Genomic DNA, 21,790 nt, shown 5'->3' on the forward strand with positions numbered 1-21,790 from the left:
CTAAACAATACATGATTTGCACTAGAATGTTGACAAACGGTGCCCACAAACTGTTAGGGCCTACATAAAGCTGTCCCAACAACAGCTTTCTTTTCAGCACCATGGAGTGAATCCTTACCACTGCTACACCTGGCTATCAGCAGAGCCTGGTCTGCCAGCGAAACAGTTAATTCAGGCTCATTTATTGCCCTTAAAAAAAACATGGCTGACTTGCTTAAACAAATGTGATTTCAGAAAATTGAGATGTACAAACTATGGCATATAAGGGGACGGTGAGCAGATAAGAAAATCTGTGATTTCGATTAAGACATTGAGCGAGCAGTCGTAGTCAATCTAACTATTTGTAGAGCAACAGAATTCATATATGCTACATGTGCACCACAAAGTCAGAACAGTATGCTAAGCTATGAGGGGGAAAGGCACCAAATTATTTGGGTGAGGCACATGGGCTGCTAACAGCTTACTACACAACGTACTTAGTATTACTTTCTTATCTACAGTAATCATATCTCCCTGGCATATTACATCATTTATGCATCAGCATACAATATATTTTTGGACTTCCCTTGTTGTGCTGTGCTCACTTGAACCGGAAGGTGGCGTGGCGGTCCTTCGTAGGCAAATTTTGTTATCAAAGTCTGGTATTCTCAATTTATGGTGCGTTCAAGAAAACTGGGAACTCTTCGGGGGGGGTTGAATCATGACGTCAGTGATCTTCAGGTCGGAGCTCTAGAAAGAGGCCTGAGTTCCCGACTAGGAATTCCGAGTTGGATGACCGTTCCAAAATTATTTCTCAGAGTTCCCAGTTGTATTGAACTCGCTGAAGTCTGAGATTTCCGAGTTTCCAGTTGTTTTGAACGTGGCCGATGTCATGCTGGATTGACAGTATGGCCACTGTATTCAAACTTTTCTGGCCCATAGTGTGGCATGTTTATTCTTTTAAGTTTGGAAAAGATCATCTTAATCTCAGACTTGGACCACACACCCACTCCACTGAATAGCAGGCTAGTGATTGCTTGGCAATGCTTGCAGTTAGCCACTGATACCCTCCAAAACACTAATTGTTGAATTCATGATTTCCAACTTGTTGTGTAATGTTCAATGGTCGATGAGCACCGGTACGTTTTATCTATAATTTCTCTTCATATGACAATAATTGAAAAGGATTTGCCAGTAGGTTGTCAACGTGATTCATGATAATGACTGCTTGTCTAGCTAAGATTTTGAAAGTATGATGTTGACATGAGTCCAAAGCTACTGTAGATATAACGTTATTTTATGTAATTGTATCTGTGGCCAATGACCTTGAGCCTTCTTTGATGGGCACTTCTAATGTAACTCTATGGAGGCACACAAGGGGCTTCAATTTTTGAGCCCCCACTCCGTATTTTCTGCTGGTTTGCCCCACCACCTCAGAAAGCACTGAGCTAGGCTGGAACACCTGCATTTTGGAGCTGCCTTACTCAAGACATCAAAAAAAAAAGCGACCATGTTTGTATGTGGATTTATTAACTCAATGATTATTTTAACATTGTTTGTAAACTGATATGTGACACGTAATGGCAAAATAACATGCAAAACAAACAGGTGGAGCACAAAACAGGTTGGGCTCCGCCCCACCTACCCTGAATGGCGGGTCGCCACTGGATGGTAGACTGGTATGTCCATATACAACACTATCTGCTGCAATAGTCTATCAACACCAAGATAAGCTTGTTGCGGGGTTTCTTCAGAAAGTATTCATACATCAAAAACCCTAGCCCTTGATCATGACACGGTTTCATTACATAACACATAAGTCATTGGGCGAAGGAGGCTTTTGTACCGGGGAGTTTTGTTAAGAGCCATGGCGCTCGGTTTTAAGATCAACACGCATCGCTTGCGGTCCGGTTTAGGAAGCACAATTACGTTATGTTTCATATCAGCGAGAAATCATTAAACGGTTAAATTGATACACAACTTTATGGGGTTGGTGTTCCCACACGGCCATATCACAGCAAGACGGAGACTGAAACATACACCTGTATGCACCTATCTAGCGTGCTCTGAAAACCTGTGTGTAAGTGTAACTCGGGAAGTGTAGTTTCGACAGATGGAGGCACACAGCTGTATGGATCTGCAAAACTGCTACAGTAAGTGTATATTTTTTATTTGAAGGATTATTTCACGCTGTTGATAGATAAGGGCCATATCGCTAATGATGATTATTGACTTTAAAACATGAGCCAACAGCTGAAAACTGTAGGGAAATGGCAGAGTAGACCTCGTTTTCAAGAACTACAACAACAACAAAAAACAGGAGGAAAGAATTTCAGTATTTGTTACGAGAAACACTGACATCTCCTGGTAGATAATGGCAACGTATCAATATTAATGAAATCAGTCTGCGCAGTTCAACATGAATTGAAGATGTATTACCAAATGCTAACGTTACCATTTTGACAGTACATTTTAAGATACCGCTAACATTTTTTAGTTTGAAAACTTTTTACAGAGATGAAACGTATATATGCAATTTTTCATTTGACTGCAGGCACATGGGGAGATAGGCAAAGGCACATTTTTATTTTTACAAAGGCTAATTTGTAACCACTATTTTTGTGGTGCTGTGGTCGCTTCTCCAAGCCTTTGATCTAACCGCCCGACTAAAAGCATGTTCGATCCTCCCATCTGTCAGATTTCTGGCAAATCATAGAGCAGTCCTCATGCAAGTGAGTTGTCGCTGAACAAGAAACTCGTTTTTTTTTTTTTGTACACCATGGCAAAGCAGTACGACGTTTTGCTCAGGTTGCTGCTTTTAGGAGATTCCGGGGTTGGAAAAACCTGTTTGATGTGCAGGTTCACGGATAATGAATGTCATTCATCGCATATCTCTACAATTGGTAAGCTGCTGTTGATTGCAATTGGTTAGTTTGACTGTTGACTGATTCAGGCAAGTTTGCCGCGAATATGCGACTCCCACAATAAGTGATTGACAGCAATTCTATACGAAACGCTTGACGGGACTTTTCCTAATAGATTTAAAATGCTGTCACCTAAAACTTTATTGAAGGACATTTCTGAAACTACTATGCCCTAGGCCTAACTGTATCAAATAAGAATTTGTTCTTAACTGACTTGCCTAGTTAAATAAAACATCTAATGGGTCTTTGTTAGGCATGCAAACCTAAAAGAGACAATTTTCACAAACACCTGTTTTCTAAGGAACATGCCTAGAACTGGTTGATTGTTTCCTCAGTTTCCATCATTCCATGTTCAACATCATTTTCCCTGGAGCCAGGCTATGGACATGTTTGTTTAGAAACTCCAGTGTGAGCTCACTGGACAGTGCTCAAGATGGGCCTCAGTCACATTACATTACTAATTATTCCTCTAAATAGGGTTAGCTTCCCATCTATCATCATAATAAAAATGTCCATTTAAAAAACACATGGTTTAAAGGAATACCTAAAGTTTTCAGCCAACAGGTGTAGGCATATATTTAGTCGCCTAAGTATTCAGAATGGACTAAGGATCTAAAACTGGACAAAACTCTCACAGTACAGCGTTTTCTGCAATAATGATCACATACAGGACCTTTTAGCATATTATGGATGGGGGATGCTTTAAGGAAATACACCTCTCTTTGGCAGAGCACAATGGAACTGCAGGATCTGTAATTGCATAGAAAGCCTCTCCAAGCCTGATGATGGTATTTACTCGGAAGGGAGGTCTTTCTTGAACAGGAAGTGGCAGGGTTGGGGGAAATTAATCTTCTGCGTTCCCTCTGATTGTGAAACTCCATTACTCCACCACTTAATTTTTGTTTTCATACAAAGTACAGGTATAGACAGACAGAATGTAACTCACATTAAAATGGTGCTCTCAATACTGAAGCCTTTCTTCCCCTATTTATGTGGCCAATGTCTAATGATAATGACAAATGTGATATGCAGCAGAAAATGGACTGATTGGCCAGAATTACTTCTGTTTTGTTTAGGGCTACTCAGCCTACTATCTGATTTATTTCCCATGGGTCATCGGCAGTCATTGCACCCTCTTATTTATGAAAATGGTGGTGATCCTGCAGTATGACTGACTGGGTAACAGAGTAGGGGTTCTGTTAGAAAAGCAGAAGATTACAGTAAAGTCTGTCTATATATATATATATATACACACACAAAGACACATGTCTTCAGGTTGTTTATCAAACCTTGTAACTTTCTTCCTCCTGTTTGTTCAACTTGAAAAAAAACAATATATTATTTGAAGGAATGGGGAAGGTTGTGACTTACATTGCAGCTCTACTGGTATGTTTAATCTCTGTGAAGCAAGCTTAGCTGCTGCTGATCTACTAAAAAAAGATTATATTTGGTTGGTGTTAGTGAGGGGAGTGGGTCCGTTAGAGTACCATTTAGAACAGAATCAGACCAAGGCACCTGATGTCTCCCCATGATAATCACCCTCCTAGATTCTGCTTCATTCCTTATTATTATTCAGTCTTGAACCCCCAACCCCAGTTCCTGAAATACAGTGTTACCCACTAAATTAGCTCAATTAAGATTTGGCTGGCCTCACTGGTAATGTCAGACGTGTTGAACACATGGTTAGCCTATAACACTGGCACAGGGAGATATACACTCATGCAAAGGTAGTGAAGCATGAATAGCATGTCAAATTTGAATGTGCTCTCTCTCTCCCATCTGTCAGTGTTGGGGTGCTAATTGGGAAGTCTGCCTCCATCGCTATTGAAGATGACATGGCATTTTTTTGTCATGTCCAACAGACAGTCAGAATGGTTTCTAACATGACTAGAAGCACGGTTTGGATTTACCAAGAACATATCATGGCCAGTCTGTTGCCTGAAGCATATCCTTGTGTGACGTGTTTGTCAGCTCTGTGTTTACTCTGTTTGTGGCAGGTATGGTGGTTATGGCAATGTTGCAAGCAACTGACATTTTACGTCTGACTATTTGATGGGTTTTTATGCTTTTTCAACTGTGAAGCTATCACACACACACACCACTGACATTTAAATGAAGGTTGTTGTGAGTGAGACATTTCATGCAGAAGTCGATACACTCAAGTCACGTCTTCCCTGTCCATTGGCCCTGCTGAAATACACCGTAGTAAATGACAAAAATGGAATTTCCATGAGGAAGATGACGGATTGAAAGGACATTCAACTGTGATAAGTGGGTATCTAAACAAACCAGTCCCCATCACTGTCTACTTCCAAACTGGCCAAAATACATTTTTGTTAGCCAAGTGAAAGAATGCTACGTTAACAGGGATACTTATTGACTAGTACAGGCTGATTTGGTAAGTCATGAGAAGGAAAATGTGCCAATAAGATGTCATTTCTTTTTATCATTTATTTATTCAGGAAAAACTTGTTTTAACTTCCAGTAGGATAGGCTACAATATTTGAGCCTTCAGTAAAACTACAGTCCTGCAATAGGGAAAGAATAAAGAAACAGGATAGCATGAGTGAAATTAAATAAAATCAATCGAGACAAAAGATAGAGAAGATGGATTAACAAGCCAATAGTAACATGTTTGCCATGCATAACAATATTTTTTTGTCTTCTGTAGGAGTGGATTTCAAAATGAAAACGTTAAAAATAGATGGCATTAAAGTGCGAGTACAGATCTGGTGAGTGAACAGATCTTTGCGATAACAACTCACTCACCATAATGCAGTAGTGACTGACACATCCATCACAAATGTCATGTTTTCATTCTGTAAGTGTAAAATATGCTTTACCTCTTTGATTGAGACATATTCTGATATGTGATCACATCACCATGTAAAACTGGGGATTGCCTCTATGCCTTTGTCTGTCTACACTAGGGATACTGCTGGCCAGGAACGGTACCAGACCATCACCAAACAGTACTACAGACGGGCACAGGTGGGTTCTCTACACACCAATAATCACTGTCCAGAAATGAAGTACATTACCAGAGACCTTAAAACCATTTTACAACATCAAGTGCTTGGTCCCGTGCTCACCCTTAGTCATGTGCTCACAATCTGTCATGATGGTCCCTCCCTCCTCTCTTGATCATTCACCAGGGTTTTATCCTGGTGTATGACATCACTAGTTCCCGTTCCTTTCAGCACATTGTGAAGTGGGCTAGCGATGTGGATGAGGTAAGGCGAACACCTACTGATAAAACCGCCCTCCTTCATTCATTTGGTCAGTCTCTTTGTCTCCCCTTCTCTGTTTCTCAGGTTCTCTTTGTTTGTTACCCAGTTTTTACATCCTTGTATTGAACTGTTGGTGCCCGGTCGTCTTTTTCACAACCCTGTCTCAATGTGTTTCAGTTTGCCCTTGACAAGGTGCAGAGGATCCTGGTGGGGAACAAGGCTGATGAGGAGCAGAAGAGGAAAGTGCCTAAAGAACAAGGCAACAAGGTTGGCCTTTATCTTGCTGTTTTACTCAGTCATAATAGTTTTCCTTCATACACAGTTTGACATTTTCCATCCTTAATGAACTCTTGTGTTACAGCTAGCAAAAACCTATGGAATGGAATTCTTTGAGACAAGTGCCTGCACCAACTGCAACATAAATGAGGTGAGTCATAGGCCTTATTGAGTCAATACCTTGTATGTACTCTGTTGGGTGATCATGTGAGGCAATTGTGATAAAATATTTTCTTTACATCTTCCAGTCGTTCACCCGGTTGACAGAGCTGGTCCTGCATGCTCACAAGAAAGAGATGGATGCCTTCCAGGGTTCAATTGATAAATACCTAGACATGACTTATCTGGAGGGAGAGCAGGACAAACAAGACAACTCCCAAAAGACCTGCGCATGTTAGCATGAGGCAAAGCTCTCAACCTGGGGGTGTTTGGCTAAAATATTTTGTCGTTTTTGCAATACCCCTTGCCCTGTAACATAATGGCATTGAAATGATGAGTAACTTATTAAATGTGTGAGGACAGTTGAAGTCGGAAGTTTACATACACCTTAGCCAAATACATTTAAATTCAGTTTTTCACAATTCCTGACATTTAATCCAAGTAAAAAATTCCCTGTCTTAGGTCAGTTAGGATCATCACTTAATTTTAAATGTGAAATGTCAGAATAATAGTAGAGAGAAGGATTTATTTCAGCTTTTATTTCTTTCATCACATTCCCAGTGGGTCAGACGTTTACATACAGTCAATTAGTATTTAGTAGCATTGCCTTTAAATTGTCTAACTTGGGTCAAACGTTTCAGGTAGCCTTCCACAAGCTTCCCACAATAATTTGGGTGAATTTTGGCCCATTCTTCCTGACAGAGCTGGTGTAACTGAGTCAGGTTTGTAGGCCTCCTTGCTTGCACATGCTTTTTCAGTTCTGCTCACAAATTTTCTATAGGATTGAGGTCAGGGCTTTGTGATGGCCACTCCAATACCTTGACTTTGTTGTCCTTAAGCCATTTTGCCACAACTTTGGAATTATGCTTGGGGTCATTGTCCATTTGGAAGACCCATTTGCGACCAACCTTTAACTTCCTGACTGATATCTTGTGGATATATTGAAGCAACATCTCATATTTTCCCTCCTCATGATGCCATCTATTTTGTGAAGTGCACCAGTCCCTCCTGCAGCAAAGCACCCCCACAACATGATGCTGCCACCCCCGTGCTTCACGGTTGGGATGGTGTTTGGCTTGCAAGCCTCCCATTTTTTCCTCCAAACATAACGATGGTCATTATGGCCAAACAGTTCTATTTTTGTTTCATCAGACCAGAGGACATTTCTCCAAAAAGTACGATCTTTGTCCCCATGTGCAGTTGAAAACCGTAGTCTGGCTTTTTTATGGCGGTTTTGGAGCAGTGGCTTCTTCCTTGCTGAGCGGCCTTTCAGGTTATGTCGATATAGGACTCGTTTTACTGTGGATATTGATACTTTTGTACCTGATGCTGGAGGAAACTTCACAAGGTCCTTTGCTGTTGTTCTGGGATTGATTTGCGCTTTTCGTACCAAAGTACGTTCATCTCTAGGAGACAGAACGTGTCTCCTTCCTGAGCGGTATGATGGCTGCATGGTCCCATGGTGTTTATACTTGCGTACTGTTGTTTGTACAGATGAATGTGGTACCTTCAGGCATTTGGAAATTGCTACCAAGGATGAACCAGACTTGTGGAGGTCTACAATTTTTTTTTTCTGAGGTCTTGGCTGATTTATTTGATTTTCCCATGATGTCAAGCAAAGAGGCATTGAGTTTGAAGGTAGGCCTTGAAATACATCCACAGGTACACCTCCAATTGACTCAAATGATGTCAATTAGCCTATTACAAGCTTCTAAAGCCATGACATAATTTTCTGGAATTTTCCAAGCTGTTCAGAGACACAGTCAACTTAGTGTATGTAAACTTCTGACTCACTGGAATTGTGATAAGTGAAATAATCTGTCTGTAAACAATTGTTGGAAATATTACGTGTTATGCACAAAGTAGATGTCCTAATTGACTTGCCAAAACTATAGTTTGTTAACAAGAAATTTGTGGAGTGGTTGAAAAACAAGTTTTAATGACTCCAACATAAATGTATGTACACTTATGACTTCAACTGTATGTTCGGTGTTTACTGAATATTGCCCTTGCTGTTTCTCAGACTGATGCATTTTTAGTTTGACTCACTGTTAAATTTTCATCTTCATGTATTGTTTTATAGTTACTTGACTTTTTCATGTTTATTACCCGGCTTTGCAACACCAAAACTGATGGCACCCTGAGTTGAGTAGTCAACATGTAATAAGAAGACTTGCCAGCAGATGGCCTGCTGTCTGCAATGCTACACTGAAAGTTGCAGCTCCACCCCTGTTTGGATCGACAAGGTATACTTACTACCCCTGTATAATTTGTGTTGCCACCAGGGGCGTCATGCACCCCAAAAATCTGAGGTGCACAAAGTACGTGAGGATCATTGGCAGGTGGACCGGAAGAGGGCTCAGTTTAGCTTTTTTCAAACACCTGAAACAGCTTTTTCCTGTATCTAGAGCCATCAATATGCTTAATTTTATATCAATTTTTTTCCTGCATATCTAAGCATACCTCTTGAGCTGTATTCTCCTGACTGGTGGATATTTGTTTTTTAAGAGACTAAAATCTGGGTAAAATATTGAAAGGAATGTGAGTCTTCAATACATTTAGTAATTGCTTGCTTTTCTAAAGTCTACTAACCTTGCTGGCAGGCATGCCAGCTAAGATTGTTAGACAAGCTAGCTACTCTAACTTGATAGCCTGAAATGCCGCCTTGGTAGCTAGTTATGAGGTTGGGAGATTGGGAACCTATATGGGCTAGCTAAAGCCAACGTCATAAAATTGTTTGGCTAGTAGCGTTAGTATTTTTTATTTTTTTTAAACGAGACAAATCTGAGGGTGCACGTGCCCCTGTGTCCCCATGGGCATGATGCCTCTGAGTTTTGCCACAAACGTTGCTGTCTACTTCAAAAAACTAATTATGCTTACAAATTCATTTGCTAAATAGATTAATAGTGGGACAGATCAAAGTGAAAGAGAATCTGAAGTTCTTGATTGGTGCTTTAGGTGATGAGATGAGGATACGGGAGATAGGGTGAGTTAGAGGGCATGGTTAAATTATTCACATGCAGAAATAGAATCCAGGCTTGCAAGAAGGGCTCATTTACCTGTGGAAGACTAACCCATACTCAAACATGCATGAAGCTAAAAACTAAAATCTAAAACAGAAATCATGTTCAATACTATTTTTAGTAGCTTGTATGTTTTGTGAATTTACAAGTTGTCATGACAAATTCTAAGTATTTTTACAGGTTGAAAAGCACATACACTATTATAAAGGGCTGTTAGGGTGAAGCTGTTTGGGTGCCACTGATAGCAGACTGGTTTGATGTTTTTGACTAGCTGTGCTATAAGATAAAATATGAAAATATTATGGTCATCTTGTAGTTGGCTATTTGTGAGATTTATTAGAGAGGAGTTGAGTGAAGCTGAGGTCCATTGAGTTTAAATAGAAACAGAAGATCAAATGGGACAGTCATACATTTTTTATCATATACTGAGAAAGGCAGGTAATGACTTGATAGATGATTGATGGTGACAAACTGATATAGGTCCTATAATTACCATAAAGCTGAATATTGTGCTCATATCATAATACATGGTTCCCTTCTCAGTATTCTCACAGGAAATAAGTAATTTGTAATGACAACTGTACATTTCTATATATATATATATATATTAAAAAGTTACCTTTATTTAACTAGGTAAGTCAGTTAAGAACAAATTCTTATTTATAATGACGGCCAAAGCCGGACGATGCTGGGCCAATTGTGTGCCGCACTATGGGACTCCCAATCACACCAGATGTGATACAGCCTGGATTCAAACCAAGGACTGTAGTGATGCCTCTTGCCTTAGGCCGCTGCGCCACTCAGGAGTCAAATACTAGAATAGTGTATTTTACTATACATTACATCTCTGGTAAATGTTTTGGTACTGTGGAATACATTGTTACTAGATTAGATTCACAGACAAGAGTCTGACTGTAAAACCGCTAGTTCTATTTGGCCAACATGAAGACGTATAACATGTAATTTGTATAAAAGACGATTACGTATTTAGTATGCAAGTAATCCTGTTTTTAAAAGTATGCTATTTTAACCAACTATGCAAGGAATAACCATAGATTTAATTTAACATTACCCTGTTCATACCGTTCTGTGCAAGTTTACAAGCTGAGATATGAGCCTATCTACCTTTGTGTATGACAGTATTGTATGTCAGGTGGGTATCATTTTACTGCAGAGATATTTGACACCCAGGTAAGCCAGGCACATATCTGAAGTCAGGTGACCTGAGGTGGTAATACACACAGACACACTGGTCCTCACTACTGCCAGTAACTACAGAACAGAACAGTACCATGACGTTCATCGCGAAGACCTTCTATGATCTGAAAGCCACGACCCTGGAGGGGAATTCAGTAGATTTCAATGTGTTTCGAGGGCGGGTGGTCCTCATTGAGAATGTGGCATCGCTCTGAGGGACAACCACCCGGGACTACAGCCAGCTCAACTTGCTCCAGAGCAAGTACCCTCACCGGCTAGTGGTCCTGGGCTTCCCCTGCAATCAGTTTGGCTACCAGGTCAGTATGCGACATTGTGGCCTTTGGTTATGTGGTTCAGTGAAATCAATGAAAACAAGCTAATCTAGTAAAATATTCTGTTAATTACAGGTATCGGTGATTTGTTTAATGATTAATGTCAAATGAGAATGTTGCATGTTTTACAGGAGAACTGTTCAAATGGGGAGATCCTGAACTCATTGAAGTATGTGCGTCCAGGAGATGGCTACCAGCCTGGCTTCACTGTCTTTGAAAAGTGTGATGTGAATGGAACCAACACCCACCCTGTCTTTGCCTATTTGAAAGACAAACTTCCCTATCCTGATGATGATCCACACACCCTCATCCAGGATCCTAAATTCCTCATCTGGAGTCCCATCAGCAGGACAGACATCTCTTGGAATTTTGAGAAATTCCTGGTTGGGCCAGAGGGAGAGCCCTTTAAACGTTACAGCAAAATATTTGAGACTATCAACATCGAGCCTGACATACAAAGACTGTTGAGACTAACCAAGACCTGAAAATAGCCTGGAAATGTTCTCCTTGTGTACTACTCATTCTGCTACACAAATGACTTCACATCTATGATAGACAGGAACTATTATGGCGTCGTCCATCCTTTTGAGCTTTACTAAATGAGGTTAATATTCTAAAAACTTGGGAGTATTATCTGAGGCCATGTAAATGCTCAAGAGTTGTGGGTTATGCCTTGATAAGTCTTCTTGCTCATGTAATAAAAAATATGGAAAGCATCAGCTATATTTTTGTATGTTCTCCAGCAGTGATCCTGACCTTTAGTAAACCCTCTCCTGTCTTTTTCTATGCTGGCCAGCAGGTGGTGCTACTAACTTAATTTTCGATTAGATTTTTGCCACCGACTCATTGAGTTGTTAGTGAAGTTTGTCAGACAAAAGGCAATATATACACAAGGTAACTGTAATTGGAATAAAATTATTAGATTCTACTTGTATTAACCTGGAAAGTATTCTTATCGTTCCACCATATCCCATGTGTATTAATCATGTTATAATCATTTTGACATTTTCTAGTTTCACATTACACTGTATTTTAGTAACTGTCCAATGTTTCCAGATTTCTATTAACTTTTCTATGATTTCTATGAACTCGTTCCAAAGTGAAAATTAACTGTGTTGTTACAGGAGTTGCTGTCCCGTGCTGAAAATTATTCCAGAAAATAGGCTTAAAAGGATCCGCCCCATTATTTTAAATTTCCGCCTAAAATGACATACTCAAATATAACTGCCTGTAGCTCAGGCCTTGAAGCAAGGATATGTATATTCTTGGTATCATTTGAAAGGAAACACTTTGAAGTTTATGGAAATGTGAAAGGAATGTCGGAGAATATAACAATAGATCTGGCCAAATATAATACAAAGGAAAAACGTTTTTTGTACCGTCATCTTTGAAATGCAAGAGAAAGGCCTTAATGTTTTATTCCAGCCCAAGTGCAATTTAGATTTTGGTGTGTGTGTACAAAGTTTTAGACTGATCCAATGAACCATTGCATTTCTGTTAAAAATGTTGTATCAAGACTGCCCAAATGTGCCTAATTTGTTTATGAATAACTTTTCATGTTCAAAATTGTTTACTCTCCTCAAACAATAGCATGGTATTCTTTCACTGTAATAGCTACTGCAAATTGGACAGTGCAGTTAGCTTAAATTCTTGTTAATATTTCTGCCAATATCAGATATGTCTATGTCCTGGGAAATTGTCTTGTTACTTACAACCTCATGCTAATTGCATTAGCCTACGTTAACTCAACCATCCCGTGGACGGGACACTGATCCCGAAGATGCAAAGAGCTCGCTGTAGCCTTAAATGATTTATGGCTATTCAAAGTCACCTTTTTTTTACACAATACAATTTTCCCAACAAGAGAAATACAATTCTGTAGCCTATTATGTATTTGTATTATACACTGAACAAAAATATAAATGAAACAAATCAGTCAATTTAAATAAATTCAGTAGGCCCTAATCTATAGATTTCACATGACTGGGAATACAGAAATGCATCTGTTGCTCACAGATACATAAATAAAAAGTAGGGGCGTGGATCAGAAAAACAGTCAGTGTCTAGTAAGACCACCATTTGCTTCATGCAGCACGACACATCTCCTCCACATAGAGTTGATCAGGCTGTTGATTGCCGCCTGTGGAATGTTGTACCACTTGTCTTCAATGGCTGTGTGAAGTTTCTGGATATTGGTGAGAACTGGAACACGCTGTCGTACATGTCAATCCACAGCATTCCAAACATGCTCAATGGGTGACATGTCTGGTGAGTATGCAGGCCATGTAATAACTGGGACATTTTCCGCTTCCAGGAATTGTGTACAGATCCTTGCGACATTGGGGACTTGCATTATTATACTGAAACATGAGGTGATGGCTGCGGATGAATGGTGTGACAATGGGCTTCAGGATCTCCCACGGGATCTCTGTGTATTCAAATTACAATCGATAACATGCAATTGTGTTCATTGTCCGTAGCTTATGGCTGCCCATACTATAACCCCTCCTCCATCATGGGGCACTCTGTTCACAACGTTGACATCAGCAAACCACTCGCCCACACGACACCATACATGCTGTCTGCCATCTGCCTGGTACAGTTGAAACCGGGATTCATCTATGAAGAGCACACTTCTCCAGCTTACCAGTGGCCATCGAAGGTGATCATTCGTCCACTGAAGTGGGTTACGACGCCGAACTGCAGTAGGGTCAAGACCCTGGTGAGGAGCACGAGCATGCAGATGAGCTTCCTCGAGACGGTTTCTGACAGTTTGTGCAAATTCTTCGGTTGTGCAAACCCACAGTTTCATCAGCTGTCCGGGTGGCTGGTCTCAGACAATTCTGCAAGTGAAGAAGCCGGATGTGGGACATTGTGTTCACTACGTTGACATCAGCAAACTGCTCACTCACATGACGACATACACATGATCTGTGGTTGTGAGACAGGTTGGACAGACTGCCAAATTCTCTAAAATGACGTTGGTTGAGAAATGAACATTCAATTCTCTGGCTACAGCTCTGGTGTACATTCATACAGTCAGCATGCCAATTGCATGCTCCTTCAAAACTGTTGTGTGACAAAACTGCATGTTTTAGAGTGGCCTTTTTATTATCCCCAGCACAATCAACTTCTTGATTTTCCACACCTGTCTGGTGGATGTATTGTCTTGGCAAACGAGAGATGCTCACTAATGCACAACATTTTAGAGAAATAAGCTTTTTGTGCTTATGGAAAATGTCTGGGATATTTTATTTCAGCTCATGAACCATGGGACCAACATGTTTTCAAGTTGATATTTTTGTTCTGTTAATGTTTGCCATGTGTTATGTATTCTAAATGTTTGATTATGTAAATTCTGCATTTCTTCATTGGTGTAAACTGGGAGAAAATATGAATAAAGTCAAAGTTGCTTTTTCAACATGACCTAAAAATAGGATGACAATGGTTTCCATAATTGCTCAACAAATCATTGAGCTTACAGGTATTATATAATTAAATAATTAAACAATAAAAATAGTTGCAAGTTTAGCGTCGCCATATACCTAATATGTTGACATTTAGGTTATTGGTTTGGCTACAGTGAAATGTGTGAGCTTTTCAATAATACTAGCCTACAGGCCTAATAGATACAAATATTTAAGTGGCCTAATGGGTTAATACTAGGTAGGTCTATCGATTGCACATACATGAAAGTGATGTCGATATTGAGCCTAATAATCTAGCTATTATATAATTTGGTTATCTCGGTTTTCTTTTAAAAATTATTATCCTTGCTTCGCTTGTTTATAACATTGTCACATTCAGAAAGCCTTATTCTAAAATGGATTAAATTCACTTTTCCCTCATCAATCTACACACAATACAACAAAGTGAAAACAAGTTTTTAGAAATGTTTCAAATGTATTAAAAATAAAAAAATATTATTTACCTAAGTATTCAGAACCTTTGCTATGAGACTCGAAATTGAGCTCAGGTGTATCCTGTTTCCATTGACCATCCTTGAGATGTTTCTACAACTTGATTGGGGTCCACATATGGTAAATTAAATTGATTTGGAACGGCACACACCTGTCAATATAAGGTTCCACAGTTGACAGTGCATGTCAAAGCAGAAACCAAGCCTTGAGATCGAAGGAATTGTAAGGGTACCAAAAAATGTCTTCAGCATTGAAGGTCCCCAAAAACACAGTGGCCTCCATTATTCTTAAATGAAAGAAGTTTGGAACCACCAAGACTCTTCCTAGAGTTGGCCGCCCGGCCAAACTGAGCAATCGGGGGAGAAGGGCCTTGGTCAGGAAGGTGACCAAGAACGCGATTGTCACTCTGACAGAGCTCCAGAGTACCTCTGTGGAGATGGGAGAAGTTTCCAAATGGACAACCATCTTTGAAGCACTCCACCAATCAGGATTTTATGGTAGAGTGGCCGGACGGAAGCCACTCCTCAGTAAAAGGACTTTGACAGCCCACTTGGAGTTTGCCAAAAGGCATATAAAGGACTCTCAGGACATGAGAAACAAGATTCTTTCCACCTTTCCAGAAACAAGTCTCTCACTGTTACCGCTTGTTATAGACCACCCTCAACCCCCAGCTGTGCCCTGGACACCATATGTGAATTGTTTACCCCCCATCTATCTTCAGAGTTTGTACTGTTAGGTGACCTAAACTGGGATATGCTTAACACCCTGGCCGTCCTACAATCTAAGCTAGATGCCCTCAATCTCACACAAATTATCATGGAACCTACCAGGTACAACCCTAAATCCGTAACCATGGGCACCCTCTTAGATATCATCCTGACCAACTTGCCCTCTAAATACACTTCTGCTGTCTTCAACCAGGATCTCAGCGATCACTGCCTCATTGCCTGCGTCCGAAATGGGTCCGCGGTCAAACGACCACCCCTCATTACTGTCAAACGCTCCCTAAAACACTTCAGCGAGCAGGCCTCATCCCGTCAGTAGAGGATGCCTGGTTGCTCTTTAAAAGTGCTTTCCTCACCATCTTAAATAAGAACAGATATAGCAGCAAAATCTGGATCCCTACAAATCAGCTGGGCTAGACAATCTGGACCCTCTCTTTCTAAAATGATCCACCAAAATTGTTGCAACCCCTATTACTAGCCTGTTCAACCTCTCTTTCGTATCGTCTGAGATCCCCAAAGGTTGGAAAGCTGCCGTGGTCATCCCCCTCTTCAAAGGGGGAGACACTCTAGACCCAAACTGTTATAAACCTATATCCATCCTGCCCTGTCTTTCTAAAATCTTCGAAAGTCAAGTTAACAAACAGATCACCGACCATTTCGAATCCCACCGTACCTTCTCCACTATGCAATCTGGTTTCCGAGCTGGTCGTGGGTGCACCTCAGCCACGCTCAAAGTCCTAAATGATATCATAACTGCCGTCGATAAAAGACAGTACTGTGCAGCCGTCTTCATCAACCTGGCCAAAGCTTTCGACTATGTCAATCACCGCATTCTTATCGGCAGACTCAATAGCTTTGGTTTCTCAAATGTCTGCCTCGCCTGGTTCACCAACTACTTCTCAGATAGAGTTCAGCGTGTCAAATCGGAGGGCCTGTTGTCTGGACCTCTGGCAGTCTCTTTGGGGGTGTCACAGGGTTCAATTCTCGGGCCGACTCTTTTCTCTGTATATTTCAACGATGTCACTCTTGCTGCTGGTGATTCTCTGATCCACCTCTACGCAGACAACACCATTCTGTATACATCTGGCCCTTCTTTGGACACTGTGTTAACAAACCTCCAAACGAGCTTCAATACCATACAACACTCCTTCCGTGGCCTCCAACTGCTTTTAAATGCTAGTAAAACTAAATGTGTGCTCTTCAACCGATTGCTGCCCGCACCCGTCCGCCCGACTAGCATCACAACTCTGGACAGTTCTGACTTAGAATATGTGGACAACTACAAATACCTAGGTGTCTGGTTAGACTGTAAACTCTCCTTCCACACTCACATTAAGCATCTCCAATCATCTCCAATCCAAAATTAAATCTAGAATCGGCTTCTTATTTCGCAACAAAGCCTCCTTCACTCATGCTGCCAAACATACCCTCGTAAAACTGACTATCGTACTGATCCTTGACTTCGGCGATGTCATTTACAAAATAGCCTCCAACACTCTACTTAGCAAACTGGATGTAGTCTATTGCAGTGCCATCCGTTTTATCACCAAAGCCCCATATATTACCCACCACTGCGACCTGTATGCTCTCGTTGGCTGGCTCTCGCTGCATATTTGTCGCCAAATCCACTAGATCCAGGTCATCTATAAGTCTTTGCTAGGTAAAGCCCCGCCATATCTCAGCTCACTGGTCACCATAGCAACACCCACCCGTAGCACGCGCTCCAGCAGGTATATTTCACTGGTCATCCCCAAAGCCAACACTTCCTTTGGCCGCCTTTCCTTCCAGTTCTCTGCTGCCAATGACTGGAACGAATTGCAAAAATCAATTAAGCTGGAGACTTATATCTCCCTCTCTGACTTTAAGCATCAGCTGTCAGAGCAGCTTACCGATCACTGTACCTGTACACAGCCAATCTGTAAATAGCACACCCAACTACCTCATCCCCATATTGTTATTTATCTTATTGGTCTTTTGCACCCCAGTGTCTCTACTTGCACATCATCATCTGCACATCTATCACTCCAGTGTTAATGCTAAATTGTAATTATCTCGCCTCTATGGCCTATTTACTGCCTTACCTCCCTCCTCTTCTACATTTGCACACACTGTACATAGATTTTTCTATTGTGTTATTGACTGTACGTTTGTTTATGTGTAACTTTATGTGTTGTTGTTTTTGTCGCACTGCTTCGTTTTATCTTGGCCAGGGCGCAGTTGTAAATGAGAACTTGTTCTCAACTGGCCTACCTGGTGAAATAAAGGTGAAATAAGAAAATAAAAAATTCTCTGGTCTGATGAAACCAAAATGTAACTATTTCGCCTGAATGCCAAGTGTCACATCTGGAGGAAACCTGGAACCATCCCTACGGTGAAGCATGGTGGTGGCAGCATCATGCTGTGGGGATGTTTTTCAGCGACAGGGACAGGGATATTAGTCAGGATCGAGGGAAAGGTGAACGGAGCAAAGTACATAGAGATCCTTGATGAAAACCTGCTCTAGAGTGCTCAGGATCTCAGACTGGGGCAACGGTTCACCTTCCAACAGGGCAACGACCTTAAGCACACAGCCAAGACAATGCAGGAGTGACTTCGGGACAAGTCTCTGAATGTCCTTGAGTGGCCTAGCCAGAGCCCGGACTTGAACCCGATCAAACATCTCTGGAGAGACAATTGCTGTGCAGCGACACTCCCCAACCAACCTGACAGGGCATGAGAGGATCTGCAGAGAAGAATGGGAGAAACTCCCCAAACACAGGTGTGCCAAGCTTGTAGCGTCATCCCCAAGAAGACTCGAGGCTGTAATCGGTGCCAAAGGTGCTTCAACAAAGTACTGAGTAAAGGGTCTGAATACTTATGTAAATGTGATTTTTTTGTTTTTAATAAATTAGCAAAAGTCTTTGCTTAGTCATTATGGGGTATTGTGTGTAGATTGATCAGAAAAAAATTATATTTTAATCCATTTTCAGAATAAGGCTATAACGTAACAAATTGTGGAAAAACATCAGAGAGACAGATAAACATCTTCATTCCATGTTTAGCTGATCTTTTCCGTGTGTGAAGTGATGCGGGAGGGCAAACAGTAATCTAACGACGCATTTAGCGAGTGGTCTGAGGCAGGCGATTACGAGCGATTTCAATTGCAACGTTAATAAAGACGGTTTTGAGAAATGGCTTGGAAATGTAAAGATACTCTTATGATGGTTCTAACAATGAACTTAGCCTTAAGATGCTTTTGGGAAACCGGGCCCAGATAGCTAACAACAATGACTAGAAGCTGCCATGTGGGGAGTTGTAGTTGGCTCGTTTCAGCTAGTTTTATCTTATTCTTAATACCATGTTTGACTGATGTCACATCTATGCTAATATGGCAACAATTGACAAGCTACAGTAGCTAATTAACATCTGTATTTAAGAGACAACAAGTGCTCTTTGTGCAAATGTATTTATGTTTTCAATAAACATTAGACTAAATATATTTTACATGTTGTCTGCAATTTAAGCTGACCCGTCTGTTTTGCCCAGTATTTGCGCACCAACCCGTCTATACAGTCATTAAAAAATATTAATGCAAGTAGACCAGTGATTGCCCGGCTTATCCTCATCAGCAGGATAACATCATCCTCTGAGTCAATAGCAAGCATTTTTGAAACGGTGAGATTTTTGAGGTGGGTTATTTGAAGTGTTTTTTTCCCCTCCAATTCATGCTTTGGCCACGAATACAAATAAGCATGAATCAACAACATTATTTGGGTATGAGTTAACAGAATATTAACTTTTAAAAGCAAGATTTTCACTGGACAGTTACTTTAAAGACTGATAGCACAGTCAGTGCAGTCAGCTCAGCTATCCCCATTGAGACCGTGTCTGTGCCTCGATCTAGGTTGGGCAAAACGTAACGTGGCAGTGTTCGCTCTAGCAGACTCACTGGAATAAAGACCTCCTCCATTCCTGTCATTATTAAAAGAGATTGTGATATCTCACAACTCAAAATAGGGCTACTTAATGTTAGATCCCTCACTTCCAAGGCAGTTATAGTCAATCACTGATCATAATCTTGATGTGATTGGCCTGACTGAAACATGGCTTAAGCCTGATGAATTTACTATGTTAAATGAGGCCTCTCCTTCTGATTAAACTAGTGACCATATCACTCATCCCGCAAAGGTGGAGGTGTTGCTAACATTTACGATAGCAAATTTCCATAGACAAAGAAATAAAATACTGAATTTTCGTATTTTGAGCTTCTAGTCATGAAATCTATGCAGTCTACTCAATCACTTTTTATAGCTACTGTTTACAGGCCTCCTGGGCCGTATACAGCTTTCCTCACTGAGTTCCCTGAATTCCTATCGGACATTGTAGTCATGGGAGGTAATATTCCAATTTTTGGTGATTTTAATATTCACGTGTAAAAGTCCACAGACCCAATCCAAAAGGCTTTCAGAGCCATCATCGACTCAGTGGGTTTTGTCCAACATGTCTCCGGACCTACTAAAAACAAAAAACATTTGTCATAAGAAACTAGCTCCCTGGTATACAGAAAATACCTGAGCCCTGAAGCAATCTTCCAGAAAATTGGAACGGAAACGGCGCTACACCAAACTGGAAGTCTTCCTATTAGCTTGGAAAGACAGTACCGTGCACTATCGAAGAGCCCTCACTGCTGCTCGATCATCCTATTTTTCCAACTTAATTGAGGAGAATAAGAACAATCCCCCCAAACATGTTGATGCTGTTGCAAAGCTAACTAAAAAACTGTATTCCCCAAGAGAGGATGGCTTTCACTTCAACAGTGATAAATTCATGAACTTCTTTGACGAAAAGATCATGATCACTAGAAAGCAAATTACGGACAACTCCAAAGCTCAGTTGTCCTGAGTCTGCACAACACTGCCAGGACCTAGGATCAAGGGAGACATTCAAGTTTTTAATACTATATCTCTTGACACATTGATGAAAAAAGTCATGGCCTCTAGACCTTCAAGCTGCATACTGGACCCTATTCCAACTAAACTACTGAAAGAGCTTCTTCCTGTGTTTGGCCCTTCTATGTTGAACATAATAAATGCCTCCCTATCCACTGGATCTGTACCAAACTCACTAAAAGTGGCAGTAATAAAGCCTCTCTTGAAAAAGTCAAACCTTGACCCAGAAAATATAAAAAAACTATTGGCCTATATCGAATCTCCCATTCCTCTCAATTAAATAAAAAAAGCTGTTGTGCAGCAGCTCACTGCCTTCCTGAAGACAAACAATGTATATGAAACGCTTCAGTCTGGTTTTAGACCCCATCATAGCACTGAGACTACAATTGTGAAGGTGGTAAATGACCTTTTAATGGCGTCAGACCAAGGCTCTGCATCTGTCCTCGTGCTCCTAGACCTTAGTGCTGCTTTTGATACCATCGATCACCACATTCTTTTGGAGAGATTGGAAACCCAAATTGGTCTACACTGACAAGTTCTGGCCTGGTTTAGATCTTATCTGTCGGATATCAGTTTGTCTCTGTGGATGGTTTGTGGATGGTTTGTTCCTCAAGGTTCCGTTATAGGACCACTATTGTTTTCACTATATATTTTACCTCTTGGTGATGTCATTCGGAAACACAATGTTAACTTTCACTGCTATGCGGACGATACACAGCTATACATTTTGATGAAACATGGTGAAGCCCCAAAATTGCCCTCCCTGGAGGCCTGTGTTTTAGACATAAGGAAGTGGATGGCGGCAAATGCTTTACTTTTAGAGTTGGTGTCACGCCCTGACCAGGTGAACTCGGGTATATTGGGTCAGGGTGTGTCAGGTTAGGTATTTTTCATTGGTTTGTGTTTGGTTTACGTTTTAGCCTTGTGTAGGCTCTAGGTGGGTTTATTTCTATGTTGGGTTCTGTCGATTCCCAATCAGAGACAGCTGTCGCTAATTGTCTCTGATTGGGATCACATTTAAGTTGCTGTTTTCCCCACGCTGTTTGTGGGGTGTTGTCTCTTTGTTTGAGCACGTAACGTATCAGCATTTTTCTTGA

The 21,790-nt window shown here is 40.8% G+C and overlaps 2 protein-coding genes across 2 annotated transcripts; both read left to right on the forward strand.

Moving 5' to 3' along the window:
- The first annotated feature begins 2,155 nt into the window (after positions 1–2,155).
- On the forward strand, positions 2,156–9,899 carry LOC106588404 (ras-related protein Rab-15). The gene is made up of 7 exons (XM_014177391.3): positions 2,156–2,882; positions 5,575–5,635; positions 5,834–5,894; positions 6,059–6,136; positions 6,311–6,400; positions 6,495–6,560; positions 6,658–9,899. Exons 1-7 carry the CDS (start codon positions 2,759–2,761, stop codon positions 6,805–6,807), a joined length of 630 nt encoding a protein of 209 aa, XP_014032866.1. The 5' UTR covers positions 2,156–2,758; the 3' UTR covers positions 6,808–9,899.
- A 341-nt stretch (positions 9,900–10,240) lies between these two features.
- On the forward strand, positions 10,241–12,622 carry gpx2 (glutathione peroxidase 2). The gene is made up of 2 exons (XM_014191066.3): positions 10,241–11,105; positions 11,252–12,622. Exons 1-2 carry the CDS (start codon positions 10,884–10,886, stop codon positions 11,603–11,605), a joined length of 576 nt encoding a protein of 191 aa, XP_014046541.1. The 5' UTR covers positions 10,241–10,883; the 3' UTR covers positions 11,606–12,622.
- The last annotated feature ends 9,168 nt before the right edge of the window (positions 12,623–21,790 follow it).

This window comes from Salmo salar, chromosome 01 (genome assembly GCF_965601325.2).
Source record: "Salmo salar chromosome 01, fSalSal1, whole genome shotgun sequence".
Taxonomy (NCBI): Eukaryota; Metazoa; Chordata; class Actinopteri; order Salmoniformes; family Salmonidae; genus Salmo; species Salmo salar.

Bases quoted from the DNA above. Each gene is read 5' to 3' on its own strand.
- LOC106588404 (XM_014177391.3), top strand. From the start codon at position 2,759: ATGGCAAAGCAGTACGACGTTTTGCTCAGGTTGCTGCTTTTAGGAGAT. The intron at 2,883-5,574 runs GTAAGCTGCTGT...TGTCTTCTGTAG, and splicing joins ATCGCATATCTCTACAATTG to GAGTGGATTTCAAAATGAAA. The intron at 5,636-5,833 runs GTGAGTGAACAG...TGTCTACACTAG, and splicing joins AAAGTGCGAGTACAGATCTG to GGATACTGCTGGCCAGGAAC.